A 16,233-nucleotide genomic window follows, 5' to 3' on the forward strand; every position below is an offset into this window, starting at 1 on the left:
TGGAACTATTTAGAGAACAGTTGAAATTTGTTCTCAGCATCTCAAATATTTGACATCATTAGATGTATCAATGTTTAGTTATTAGGAATCTTTTTATTTTTTCTCATTAGAAAGCAATAATAATTCAAACTTAGAGAAATTTATACCTCCTATAATGTCAAGAAAAAAAAATAAACTAAACTTGTTGCATTTCTGTTATTTTAACTCTAGTAATTGCATATTATCGATCTCTTGGTACCAGATTTAATACATTATTGTGGAAAGGACTAATGCGCGCGCGTCATGTTTTGCATCGATCAACGTTTCTTGATCATGTTAGGCTTATCAAATTCTCATCCAAAACAATGGTTGCAAAATGACCACCATTCTAGGCTTTTCAAACCTGTGCAGCAATAAGGTTAATCCTCTGTAACAGTGACTCACTAAATATATGACGCTGTATATTGCAGCTAAATAATAAGTGCCGTGTAAAGTTTTTAGTTTTCTTAGCAGAAGTGAAATGAATGACACATCATAACACGCTTTACATCATTTTGTGAGGGTCTCTTTACTTTCCACTTCATAATCTATTTCTGTAGAGCTCTTAATTCAGTAAGTAAAATTAATGTTTCTTTGTTATTTAATCTGAAAATTGATGATCTGTTTCTAAGAGACAGAGAATCATAGATCCATTTTCATTAAGAGGCAAATAGAAAAAGAACTTAATACATGAAAAAAGTAAACAGCCCTGTGTACCATTTCTCTTTTCTTAATATATAACTACAAACGGCTTATTGAATTATTTATTTGCAGATTTTCTATTTACATGGAAGCATTAAGCATAATTCGTTAATTTGAAATTTCTTCAACTGTGATGGAGATTAGGTAATATTGTTCAGGTTATTAGTTGATGATGATAAACAAAATGAGATTGAAATGCATTGTTTTATGTCACTATATTTAGTGTTCTACAATTTTTGAAATGTTTACCAACTTCTCGCTAGTATTTTTAAAACGTCTGTTGTTCGCAAAACATATATAATTAGTGTTCGATATTTTATCTACGTCGAAACTTGATTTCCAAATTCGAACCTTAAGCATTTCAGAAAAGAAACAAACACCTCTAATCCTAAGAACATCCAGAAAATGTAAGGGAAAAAAAGGTGTACAACACCAATAACCACCAACACAAGGTATAGATAAATGTATAGATACAACCAAGCCAAACTACCAAATTATATATATTCACAGCTTTGGAATATATATAAAACAAAAAACACAAGCAAATGTAACAGAACGCAATGTAACCCGATTATTATTATAAAACACAAATCCTTTTGGACATGCCAACATGAGAACAAAGAGGAAATAAAAATGATTTTGAAGGATAAATATAAGAACAAGAAGTAGATATAAGTGGTCTTGTCAAGTTAATATAAAGAAGCAAGTACCTCCAACAACGAAGCAGCAAACCGCATTTGCGTATCCTCATCTATTGTTTGGAAGAGCGGCACATGTACAAACACAGATTTTATTCCATTTTGTTCTGCAAATCGCAGTGAATGATAGTACACATAATTGCATACAAAACGTCCGGCATCATCTGAGGTTACCACATCGAATCCCATCTTTGCTAACGATTTCGTCATCTCATCTACAGGAACACATGTCTGCGCGCATCCAAAAAGCTCATATATTTACATACAAACAAGAATTGATATACTTTTGCTAAAAGTTTGACAAAATATGCAACTAAAGAGGTTTGAACCTGAAACCTCTTATGAGGATATCAGGACGATAACCACTAGGACATGTCGGTGATGGTTACTTAAAAACTACTTATATCATTATGTTTGTATGTTGTATGTTGTATGTTATTTACTGTAAAAACTACAAACAAACAAAAAAAAAAACAAAAAAAAAAATAAATAAATAAATAAATAAATAAATAAAAATAATAATAATAATAATAATAATAATAATAATAATAATAATAATAATAATAATAATAATAATAATAATAATAATAATAATAATAATAATAATAATAATAATAATAATAATAATAATAATAATAATAATAATAATAATAATAATAATAATAATAATAATAATAATAATAATAATAATAATAATAATAATAATAATAATAATAATAATAATAATAATAATAATAATAATAATAATAATAATAATAATAATAATAATAATAATAATAATAATAATAATAATAATAATAATAATAATAATAATAATAATAATAATAATAATAATAATAATAATAATAATAATAATAATAATAATAATAATAATAATAATAATAATAATAAAAAGAAAAAATCTATATTTAATAAGATTATACCTTTCGCACTTTTGAAACTCCACCATCTGTAGGTATGATCGGAACTTTCTGCAGTTGAAGGATGTCATTACAGACCAGTTAATAGAAGAAAAGAAATAAGGTGGCATTTTTGTCTTATGTACGGGTAAATGGGCCGATAATTTATTATCTAACAGGTCAAATGGGTTACAAGAACTTGGTAGAAATATAATTCTTGAGTGAAAAGTTGTCCAAAGTTCGTTTAAAATGTATAAAACCTTGAAAATCTTAATTAAAACGATTAAATTGGAATGTAAAAATATATTTTGTGATGATACATCATACAACACATCAACGTTAAGACCAGACACAACGGTGAACTCGTCTGGGCCGCCCTCATCGAGGACTATGAGGGCGTGGTTGGGAGTGGTGTTAGCCCTCGTAGTCCTCATACCTTCCGTGATGCATTTCGTGATTCTGTGAGATATTTGAGGACGAATGATAATGAAGAATGAGTGGTACTATTTGCTTTCATATTTGTACATTTGATTAATTAAATAATCTCAGTGGGTCCCAATTTTTACGAGGAAGTATGTCATGGTTGGGAGTGGGAGTGTTTAGTACTGGGTTAGTCCCGGTGAGGAAGTATTTTATGGTTGGGAATGGTCTAAAATAATCAGATAAAGAGAAAACTTAAAAGTGTTTGTTGGTCGACCATTCTGGTCTGTTTCAACCTGTATTGAACGTTTACCTGTTATACCCCAAAACATGCTCTGACCCAAAACCCAGGTGAGCGCCTATCTTCACAGTTGTGCTCTGCTCATGTTCTTGGTTTTTTTTTTTTTTTTTTTAATAAAATGTTGCCTTTCAAAAAAAAAAAAAAAAAAAAGAGAATAATAATGACATTAATGACCAAATCTGACCTGAGGCTTCCATCCCATCTCGTCAGGACATCGGAAAGTGGCTTCATTTACAGCTTGATGCTCTATAGCAAATCTTGAGGCCCCACTGTTAACTCCAAAGTGTAACTGAAATATAAATTTCAAACAAGTTCAGAATTAGCTTTTTATGTTCACTTACTTGCTACATAACGTCATATGTCACACACGAAAACCATTACTAATAAAAAAGGCATATGATCATGCTAAAGCCTCATCTTGTTGATAGTTTTACTTTAAGAAACTACATAATATAATGATAGTGTCAATGTCACAGTGGCGAGTTTACTTACAAGCCCTTGGGGTCACGGGACACCACTAGTTTGAAAATTTTTAGTAGAAAATACTCTTTAAATTGTATAGGACACCACTAAATTTAACTACTAAATTTAACTGCAGGACCCCATATATTTTGCAAATTTATAGTTTTCCTATTAAATTGTATAGAACATCACTAAATTTAACTACTCGGACCCCATATATTTTTCGAATTTGTAGTTTTTTGAAGGTAAACCACTACTAAAATAGCATGCAAATATAATTGGTATTGGGAAACAAATTTTGGACCCCATTGACTTTTAATCCTAGAATCGCCACTGTCAATGTGGGTTATGTTTTGACTCTAACGGGTCAAATGGCTAATATAAAATATTAGCTAAAATGTTGAAACAGAGTAAATACGTTGAAAGTCAAGCAAGTGTAACGTCAATGTATTAACCCTCCCTCCTATAGTCATATTTCAGTTTATCAACAAAAGAAGATTAATTACTGGAACACTTTTTATAATCATATTTTGACACACTAATTATTTGTAGAAAGTTGAAAATTATTTAATAAGAAGTGTTTCCGCTCAACCCAATCCATCCCAGCCCATTTTTATAACCAACATATACTTATTTTGTTCTAGTAGTGAGTTTGCCCATTTTTCCACCTTTGGATTTTGTATAACAGGGAGCGTATCTTTGAAGCTATTACACATGATGACTGGCAAACAGAAGTGTTGTTGATATAAAAAAAGTGTTAGTGTTATAATTCAGTAGGCTTATAACTACCTTTAGTGGTTTGATTCTTGATGTTATAATTCAGTAGGCTTATAACTACCTTTAGTGGTTTGATTCTTGATTTAGAATACTAATAATGAAGTGTAAGAACAAAGATGATAATGGAGAGAAAGAAAGAAACACTTTGTAAGTGTGAGAAATGGTGCAAGTTTAATGCTTGCATTCATGAGTATTTATAGCCTAAAATCTCAATATAAAAATACATACTTTGTGTACCAAAATTGACTATATGTATACACCAAAATTGACTATCCATATCTATATTATTATTATTATTATAACACTCCCCCTTGGATAGCAATTTTATTTTGTTGAAGATCAACTATAAATTACTGCCTCGTTAAAAACCTTGCTAAAGAAAACCCAGTGGGAAAAAACTTTAGCTAAGGGAAAAAGAGTGCAGCATGGAGTTGACTCCCCCTCAAGTAGACATCGCTTCAGCTGTTACATCTTTTGAACATGTCTCATGCCAATGTTATGAACGTGTGTTCTGAAAATAGCAGTTGGAAGTGCTTTCGTGAAAAGATCAGCAGAGTTTTTGCTAGATTGCACATATCTCATTTCAATCTGGTTGTCCTTAATGAGATTTTGAGTGTATGAGAAGAATCTAGGTGGTATGTGTTTTGTTCGGTCACTTTTGATATACCCTTCTTTCATCTGTGCTATGCAAGCTGCATTATCTTCATAGATAGTTGTTGGACTTTTATCGCGTTCTAGTCCACAAGAATCAGTAATGAGTTGTGTCATTGATCTCAACCAAAAACATTCTCGAGTAGCTTCATGTAATGCAATCACTTCGGCATGATTTGACGATGTAGCAACAAGTGTTTGTTTTTGAGAACGCCATGATATTGCAGTACCTCCATTTAGGAATACATATCCAGTTTGAGATTTAGCTTTATGTGGATCAGATAAATAACCTGCATCTGCATAACCAACCAAATCTTGTTTTGATTCGTTAGAATAAAATAATCCTAAATCAGTAGTTCCTCGAAGGTATCGAAATATGTGTTTGATCCCATTCCAGTGTCTTTTGGTAGGAGCAGAGCTGAACCTTGCCAACAAATTAACTGCAAAAGAAATGTCAGGTCTTGTACAATTTGTAAGATACATAAGAGCTCCAATTGCACTAAGATATGGTACTTCTGGTCCAAGAATGTCTTCTTGATCTTCACATGGACGAAATGGATCAGCTTCAACATTGAGTGATCTAACAACCATAGGAGTACTTAATGGTTTTGCCTTGTCCATATTGAAACGTTTCAAAATCTTTTCAGTATATGTTGTTTGATGTACAAGTAAACCATTAGGCATATGCTCAATTTGTAAACCAAGGCAATACTTGGTTTTTCCGAGATCTTTCATTTCAAATTCTTTCTTTAGAAGTTGAATGGCTTCATGGATCTCTTTATTTGTACCTATGATGTTAAGATCATCAACATAAACAGCTATGATCACATATCCGGATGTTGTTTTCTTAATGAAAACACAAGGGCAAGTAAGATTATTTGTATACCCTTTGCTTATCAAGTAATCACTTAATCGGTTATACCACATACGTCCCGATTGTTTTAACCCATATAAAGATCTTTGTAATTTAATCGAATACATTTCTTTGGGTTTTGCATTTGATGCTTCTGGTACCTTAAATCCTTCAGGTATCTTCATATATATATCACTATCAAGTGATCCATATAGATAAGCAGTCACAACATCCATGAGATGCATTTCTAAATTTTTAGAAACTGCCAGACTGATTAAGTACCTAAAAGTAATTGCATCCATAACAGGAGAATAAGTTTCTTCATAATCAATTCCCGGTCTTTGAGAAAAACCTTGAGCTACAAGTCTAGCTTTATACCTTGTAACTTCATTTTTCTCATTTCTTTTTCGGACAAAAATCCATCTGTATCCTACAGGTTTCACATCTTTAGGAGTGAGAATGATGGATCCGAAAACTTTTCTTTTATTGAGTGATTCTAATTCAGCTCGTATTGCTTCTTTCCATTGAGCCCAATCATGTCTATTTTGACATTCAACCATAGATGTTGGTTCTGGATCATCATCATTATTCATGATGTCATATGCAACATTAAATGAAAATTTCTCATCAAGATTTTTCATTTCATTTCGGTTCCATAATATTTTTGAATATGCATAATTGATTGCAATTTCTGTATTGACATCATCAATCTCCTCTGCAGTAGGAGTACTGATTTGTGGTTCTTCTTGAACACTTTCTTTTACTTCATTATCAGCTGATTTTCTTTTTCGAGGATTTTTATCCTTTGAACCGATTGGTCTTCCACGTTTCTGACGTGGCAAAGATTCATGAGTGACGTTATTGCCAGCTTTTGGAATTTCAATTCGAGCTGGAGTATTTACTGCTGGTATATATGATTTTGTCACCGTTTTTGTATCTGTAAATGCATCAGGCAATTGATTTGCAAGTTCTTGTATATGCATTATCTTTTGAACTTCTGTCTCGCATTCTTTTGTGCGAGGATCAAGATACTTTAATTGAGGTTCACACCATGAAACATCATTTTCTTTATTTTTCATTTCTCCCCCTAATCTAGGGAACAATGTTTCATTAAAATGACAATCAGCAAAACGTGCTGTAAAAACGTCACCTGTCATAGGTTCAATATACCTTAATATTGAAGATGTTTCATATCCAACATATATTCCCAACCTCCTTTGAGGACCCATTTTTGTACGTTGTGGTGTCGCAATTGGAACATACACTGCACAACCAAATGTTCTAAGATGGGAAATATTTGGCTCTTGACCAAAAGCAAGTTGTAGGGGGGAATATTTATGACTTGCACTTGGTCTGATGCGAATCAATGCAGCAGCATGTAAAATTGCATGACCCCATATAGATACAGGGAGTTTTGTTCTCATTATCAATGGTCTAGCGATTAACTGTAAACGTTTAATCAATGACTCGGCTAAACCATTTTGTGTATGCACATGAGCAACAGAATGTTCAACAACAATTCCTATAGACATGCAATAGTCATTAAATGCTTGAGATGTAAATTCACCAGCATTATCAAGTCTCACCCTTTTAATGGTGTAATCAGGAAAATGAGCTCTCAATTTAATAATTTGGGCAAGAAATTTTGCAAATGCCACATTACGGCTTGATAACAGACAAACATGAGACCATCTGCTAGATGCGTCTATTAGAACCATGAAATATCTAAATGGTCCACATGGTGGATGAATTGGTCCACATATATCACCTTGAATTCTTTCAAGAAACATTGGTGATTCTTTCTCAACCTTAAGTGGTGAGGGTCTAGTTATCAATTTTCCAAGAGAGCAAGATGTACATGGAACCATTGTATCATGATGGATTTTTCTATCCTTTAATGGATGTCCATGAGTACATTCAATAATCCTTTTCATCATTGTTGATCCTGGATGGCCTAATCTGTTATGCCATAAACTGAATACACCAGGATCAATATATTTTTTGTTAACTACCATATGTATTTCTGGTACATTTATATGTGTATAATGTAATCCAGAACTAAGTCTTGGCAGTTTTTCAACCACATGACTCTTGTCAGTGATACTTAAATATTTCTCATTTTCTGTTGTCACTGACTGATAATCATACCCGTTAAGGTATATGTCGTAGAAACTCAATAAATTTCTGCTTGACTTGGGAGAAAATAAGGCATCATTTATTAAAAATTTTGTACCATTTGGTAGTATGAAATTTGCCTTTCCTATCCCTTTTATCAAGTTAGCAGGTCCTGATATTGTATGTATAGTTCCTTCCGTTGGTTTTAGATCAATAAAATATTTCTCGGATTTAAGTATAGTGTGTGTAGTTCCACTGTCTGCTATACAGAGATCTCCACCACTTGATTGATGTTGTATTCCAGCAAAATTCATATTGAACTTCATATATAAGAAATAAATAGTGAGTACATTAATATTACACAATATTTTAAACGCAAATAGATAGTACTGAAACATTTAGCAAACATAATGTCAAAGACAGACGATATTAAATCGTTTATTTTTCAAAAAACACACAACTTAAACATTCAAGAAATCTTCATATAAATCAGATGGTTTCTCAGTGACTGTTGGATCAATATTATCCACAAAATTTACTTCCTTTTCTTTACCTTTCAGCGAATCCTGATACATCTTAGCAAGATGTTTAGATGTTCGGCAAGTATTAGCCCAGTGGCCCATTCTACCACATCTGTAGCAAGATTCTTCAGAATTTTTAGAAGAATTTTCTTCAACATCTTGTTTAATGGGCTTGTTTTGTGGTTGATATTTATATTTTCGTGGATTACTATTTCTTTGACCACCACGGCCACGACCACGACCACGTCCACGCCCATTACCATTACCATAAGGATGGTTTCTACCATAGTTATAGCTTTTGGCATGATGATGGTGATGGTTATTATAACCACGACCTTGCCCGCGTCCTTGTCCCTGTTTATAATTATTTGCAGTATTTGCTTCAGGGATTGCAAGTGTACCAGTAGGACGGGATTGCTGATTTTTCATTAATAGCTCATCATTTTGCTCTGCAACTAAGAGATATGAATTAAGTTCAGGATATGTTTTGAACTTTAGCATTCTCAAATTTCTTTGCACTGTGATGTTTGCAGCATTCATTGTGGAGAAAGTTTTCTCCATCATGTCTGCATCACTAATTTCATGTCCACAGAATTTAAGTTGTGAACATGTATTATACAGAGCTGAGCTGTATTCATTTACTTTCTTAAAGTCTTGGAACCTTAATGTTCTCCATTGTTCCATTGCAGCTGGAAGTAAAATTTCTCTTTGATTATTGAATCTGCTTTTGAGACCTTCCCATAAAACATGGGGATCTTCTACAGTCACATAATTATTTTGTAAGCATTCATCAATATGTTGATGAATAAAGCAACATGCCGTAGCTTGTTCTTTTTCAGAACAAGTGTTGTTTTCATTTATGGTTTCAAGAATGCCCATTGATTTAAGATGCATTTTTACTTTTATAACCCATGGCATGTAGTTGTTTCCAGTTGATTCTAAAGGAGTAAATTTAAGCTTTTCCAGATTCGACATTTTCTATTATCAAAAATTAAAACAAACATCATGATAAATTAGAGTCAATTTATATTCATAAGTATATAAACATTAAACATAAATTTAATATAACATAAATGATAAGTAGGTGACAGTGTCGACCATGTGTAAGCAATCATAAATAAATGTTATATAACAAAAATATAAATATTAGTAAACATAAATGAAAATTTGGCGACAGTGTCGACCATATATTTTTCAGGTGGTATAACCGACCTATATCATTCTGGTGGTATAACCGACCATATATCATTTTGGTGGTATAACCGACCATATATCATTTTGGTGGTATAACCGACCATATATCATTTTGGTGGCAGAGCCAACCATATTTAGTATTAAGATTATCGTGCTGATAACGTGTTATAATTCAGTAGGCTTATAACTACCTTTAGTGGTTTGATTCTTGATGTTATAATTCAGTAGGCTTATAACTACCTTTAGTGGTTTGATTCTTGATTTAGAATACTAATAATGAAGTGTAAGAACAAAGATGATAATGGAGAGAAAGAAAGAAACACTTTGTAAGTGTGAGAAATGGTGCAAGTTTAATGCTTGCATTCATGAGTATTTATAGCCTAAAATCTCAATATAAAAATACATACTTTGTGTACCAAAATTGACTATATGTATACACCAAAATTGACTATCCATATCTATATTATTATTATTATTATAACAGTTAGCTATATCTACACTATTAATACAAAAAAAAAAAAAAAAAAAAAAAAAATTACAAAAAAAAGTAATAAAAAATATCAAACTTCCATTTAGATGATAAATAAACTGACCAGAATAACTTTCGAAAAACTCGATTGTTGATTTTCCTTGCTCACAGCAGAATGTAATGTCTGATACAAAGGAACAAGACCCCCTTGGCCCGCAGTTTCAAGAATTGTGCAACTACCGATACTAACCCCTTTTGACGAACCGTTCCTTTTCAAATATTCTTCCAAATTACTAACGATTGTCTCGGTTGGATTATCTGACACTCCATGAAATTTCTTAAACCCCGTCACGTGAAACGTTACTCCTGAAGGCCCTTCTGACCCCATTCACCAACACTTGAATTATTATATAATTATATATAATTATATATAATATATATACAATATACAATAAACGAATAAACACTTTCCTCAATGTCAACTAGTAAATATGCACCTGCAAGAGAATGATTAGTTTATAAGTAAACGATTTTACTAGTACCAAACATAGCCACAAATCCAGATAGTACTCAACCAATATTTTCTTATTGTGGTTTTAGAGCCAAAAATTTTTTTTTTTTTTTTAAGTCAAACCCACACTCATTACACAAATATGTCCAAAGCAGGACTTGAACCCTCATACTCTTGGTTGAAAGGGCAACCACGAAATCGCCAGGCCAATGGCCCTTTGGTTAGAGCCAAAATTCTGAACATGTTTAAATTTTTATACATATTTAACTTTCAATTGTATACGATAGTAAGTATGTATCTGACCTTTAAGTTTTAAACCGGTAACATGGCACCGGCTTTAATGATATGACAACTTATATACTCACCGCGTTACCAATTACCTGACGAACAAATTATCGATGCATATGATCCCGGTCATTAAAAGTTTGATACGTACCTCGAAAACTTTCAAAGATTGATAGAATTTTGTTCAAAGTTTATTACTTACTCACATAATTAATCCTAGGTTTTACAGAAATGTTTCAATTAAAAAGAAACATTTATTTCTTTTAAACGCCAACTACTAAAATACATATTACACATACTTTTTGTACACTTGCATGATTTTAACACAACCAGATAACCAGTGCTTGTAACAAAACTGATAATGAGAAAGTAATAATGTTACAAGTAATACAATAATACATATTATTTTCTAAAATAAAAATGAAATTTAGGAACACCGTCAAAAGTGATTATCTTGTATGAAATCAAAGTCAAACTGATGTAGAAATAAAATCAACCAGATCAAATCAAATCATAATAATTGAATAGATATGCAATTAAATAACAGTGATCAAGAAGAAAATTAAGAACAGAAATATCGGAATTGTGATTACCTGAAATTGGTGCAGGAAAAATGAGAAATCACGGAAATGGGTACAACCACCACCACCACCACCGGTCTTATCTGTATTATTGTTATGTTGTAGCAGAAACAATTAAACAAATGTATAAATAAAATATAGAATACAAAATATAAAAAAAGGTATCAACTTTATTTATATGATTAGATGAGATGAGAGATTCCTTTTTGCAAGCAAAACTTGGGAAAAATATACACATTTGGCACGTCGTTATCAATCTTCCATCAAATTTGGCATTTTGAACTTCATTTTTTCTTTTCTTTTAATTACTATATTTAATATTTAATATTTAATTTAATTTATATTTATATTTATATTTATATTTATATTTATAGATTTATATTTATTTATATTTATATTTATATTTATTATATTTATATTTAATTATTTTCTTTTTCCTTTTTATACTACTCCGTATTTATAAAAAATAGATACATAGTAACTGTGTAATTTATTTAACTTTTTACTACTGATTTAATTATTATTTTACTACTGTTTTTTTTAAGCGAGGAAACCCTCCTATGAACGAGCATATTGGCTCCCCCATAAAGGTAAAACCTCGGGTAATCAAGCCCCCGAGATTTTACTACCGTTTTAGTTAACATAATAAAATTATAAATAGTACCAGTTAGGGATGGCAATGGATACCCGATCCAGTGGATATCCATCCGATCCACCCTATTATTCGTGGATATGGACGATTTAAATGGATATGGATGTGGATAAAAAAATTTCATCCATGGATGAACCCGCTTTCACCCGAAATAACTAAATATATAAATTTATCACTCAAATTAGTATCATTTATGTAGTGATATTTCATTAATTATATTCATATTCATCTTTCTTTATATTTTTTCTAAAAATATAACTTTTTTCTTATATTTTATTTTGTTTAAATAATCAAATGTATTTATCGTACTTTGGTTGTTCAAATGTGATTGCATGTAACTAAAAGTAAGCAACTTACATGTCGATATCTTTACACGTTTAATAGGTTATCTATTGAATATTTGTTATATAGATTAGTAAAATGTGACTTTCGGTCGCATAAACTATTAAAAATATTACTTTTGATCGTATATAGTGAACCACCGCTTATAATTGTTAAAAATAAAATAAATTTAAACGGATATGGATAATTATCCATTAACCCGCTTCACCCGACGGATATGGATATGGATGGATGAAAAGTAAAAAAAATAAATGGATATGGATATGGATACGGCCTCACCCGATTCATATCCGATCCATTGTCATCCCTAGTACTAGTGAGGCATCGTTATTATACTTTGTCTGTAACGACCCAACCCGTTATCTGTGATGACCCGGGAATTTCCGACCAAATTTAAACTTAATCTTTATATATTTCCGACACGATAAGCAAAGTCTGTAATGTTGAGTCTCAAAATCTTTGAACTGTTTTCATGAAATCATTTGACCTTTGACTGTTCTCGACGATTCACGAACACTTTTGTGCAAATCAATAAGTGAATTAATATATAAAAGAAAATACAAATATAAGTATAGATATGTTAATTTAAATTAGTATAATACTATCTAATCATTTGAATAAAATATGCAGAGTAATATACAAAATATATGAAACTTGAGATGTACAAGTATGGTTATTAATATTATTACCATTAGTTTCGTTATTAACAATAAAATTTATATTACATATTAATGTATATATTATTATATTTCTTTATATAATTAATATATAAATATAAACATATACTCGATATACGGATACATATATATACACAAATACATATAACTGGTTATATCTTAACTATTATTTATATTAATATTAGATATTAAAATTTCTTTTATAATTAACAATCATTAGTAGCATTATCAATAATAATATTATTATTATCATCTCATATTGTTATCATTAGAAATATTATTATTTCTATTATATTATACAACAATAAATTGTAATATTATAACATTAAGAATATTATTACTATTATAGTTATATTTAATATTTAATATCAAGATTATTTATAATCTATAAAAATAAATAAAAATACAAACACAGTGTTATATAAATACAATAGAGATATATAGTTATATGTAAATATTGCGATAAATAAAGATACATATAAATCTGTTTTGTTATTATTTATTATTATTATAATAATTATTATTATTAATATAATTATTAATTATTAAAATTAATAAAAAAAATTTATATAGAGAGACAGGATATATCACGAATGGAGTACAGATCTATTTTATTTAATTTTTTTCTTCTTTTGCTGTTTAACATGTGATACCTGGTCGACACTTTTGTTTCCTTCTTCAATAAGTGAATCGATCAGATTATTGTATTGTTAAACAACCACTCATTTTTCCATTATCAATATCCATTGTAAAATCTTTAACTTCTATCTATTTTTTTTTTCTTTTCTCTGTATTGCTCGTTACCTGTGTCGCCATAGTCATTTTTATCAAAAACACGAATCAAACGAATTTTCAAAAACTATAAATGCAGAAAGGTTAGGATTTCTCATATTAAACTTCCTGCAAAGTTTGAAACTTCAATTTTCCCTATCGAATTCCAATTATCGAGTCAAAGTTTCAAAACATAAAGTCAAAGGTTTGTTCTTGATAAAAATTCGAAGTCTAGTTAATGTTTCTGGATCAATTAACGATTCAAGAAGTTTACATAAACGATTTACTAACTTTTTCATATTGTAAGTATAATCTAAAACTACTCGAAATTCAAAATCAATGTTTTTTTTTTTTTTAAACCTCGACGAACAGAAAAAAAAACTGTTCTTCAGTTTCATTTTTGCGTTTTTTTTTGTTAATCAAGAACACCCTATATTATTTTATGTTGTTACAAGTTTAAATGGTATCACAAGTCGTTATCTTGATTTTGGTTATGGTTTGAGATTGTCTGAGTTGTGAGGAAGATGGAGAAGATAGAACATAAAATAAACTGGATAAATGAAGTGGGTTTCAGTATTATAACAGAAAAATGAGTTGGTCCAGATGGTTAGGCTGTTGTGTTGGTGAGCGGGAGGTCAAGGGTTCGAGTCCGGTTCAGTGTATTTTTTTACAAAAGCTATTAAAAAGGGTATACTTCCTAAATCTAATTCTTTATAATTATTATTATTGTCATTATTAATATTGTAGTATTGTTATTATGATTATTATCGTTGTTTTTATAATTATCATTAATGTTATTATTATCATTAAGAATTAGAATTATTATTATTATTAAGTATTACGAATATTAGCTATTAATATTATTGTTTCTAAAATAAGTATTATGATAAAAATTCTCAATTATTATAAATATAAATACAAGTATGAAAATTATTATTATCACTAGATATTTGTATTATTATTATGATTAGGATTATTATTATTATTATTATTATTATTATTATTATTATTATTATTATTATTATTATTATTACGAAAATAGTACAAGTTACCATTATTCTCATTAATATTAGTATTAGTATCACTTTTGTAATTAATAGTATTATTTTTAATAATATTATTATTATTAACAATACCTATGCTATTAGTAAACCATTATTATCAAAATTATAATATTTTTTTTTATAAATATTATGTAAATAAAAGTATACATATTACATATACAATAATTATATTAACATTTCATATAACTGTTTATCAAACAAATATATATATATATTTTTCCCATAATTACCTTCGTATAACAAATCACTAATTTTAAATAATACTAAACATATATAAATATATGGACACATATATATTAATATAACTAAATGAATAGATATCAATCACTTTAAGATATATATATATATATATATATATATATATATATATATATATATATATATATATATATATATATATATATATATATACACACAAAATAAATATATATCACATATAATTTAAGATATAATATAAGTATATGTTTTAAATGAAAGTTAATACAAATCCTATATAGATACAAAAATTATATAAGTAATATATATTAATAAATAAAAATTATGTGATTTCTGTTATATATTTTAATATATATACAAATGATATAGGTTCGTGAATCCGAGACTAACCCTACACTTGTTCAATGTCGTCATATGTATTTTTACTACAAAATACATCATGGTGAGTCTCATTTGCCCTTTTTACTCTTTATGTTTTTGGGCTGAGAATACATGCAAATGCTTTATTAACTGTTTTACAATATTTATATGCGCGAGTTTCATTACTCCCTATTTAAATGCTTTTACAATATATATATTTTTGGGACTGAGAATACATGCGCTGTTTTTATAAATGCTTTACGAAATAGACACAAGTAATTGAAATTACATTCTATGGTTGGATTATCTAATCGAATATGCCCCTTTTTATTTAGTCTGGTAATCTAAGAATTAGGGAACAGACACCCTAATTGACGCGAATCCTAAAGATAGATCTATCGGGCCCAACAAGCCCCATCCAAAGTATCGGATGCTTTAGTACTTCGAAATTTATATCATGTCCGAAGGAGGATCCCAGAATGACGGGGATATTCTTATATGCATATTGTGAATGTCGGTTACCAGGTGTCCAATCCATATGAATGATATTTTTGTCTCTATGCATGGGACGTATATTTACGTGAAATGAAAATCTTGTGGTCTATTAAAATGATGGAAATGATTATTTATGTTAAACTAATGAACTCACCAACCTTTTGGTTGACACTTGAAAGCATGTTTATTCTCAGGTACG

General features: G+C 29.6%; 1 protein-coding gene across 1 annotated transcript; it reads right to left on the reverse strand.

The window, feature by feature from the left end:
• Positions 1-1,273: 1,273 nt before the first annotated feature.
• Positions 1,274-11,617, reverse strand: LOC139890750 (uncharacterized). The gene is made up of 5 exons (XM_071873663.1): positions 11,470-11,617; positions 10,205-10,577; positions 3,223-3,327; positions 2,342-2,389; positions 1,274-1,649 (listed from the first exon to the last, which is right to left on the reverse strand). The coding sequence occupies exons 2-5, from the start codon at positions 10,466-10,468 to the stop codon at positions 1,410-1,412; spliced, it is 657 nt and encodes a 218-aa protein (XP_071729764.1). The 5' UTR covers positions 10,469-10,577; positions 11,470-11,617; the 3' UTR covers positions 1,274-1,409.
• Between the last annotated feature and the right edge of the window lie 4,616 nt (positions 11,618-16,233).

Source organism: Rutidosis leptorrhynchoides, chromosome 2, assembly GCF_046630445.1.
Source record: "Rutidosis leptorrhynchoides isolate AG116_Rl617_1_P2 chromosome 2, CSIRO_AGI_Rlap_v1, whole genome shotgun sequence".
In the NCBI taxonomy this organism is placed as follows: domain Eukaryota; kingdom Viridiplantae; phylum Streptophyta; class Magnoliopsida; order Asterales; family Asteraceae; genus Rutidosis; species Rutidosis leptorrhynchoides.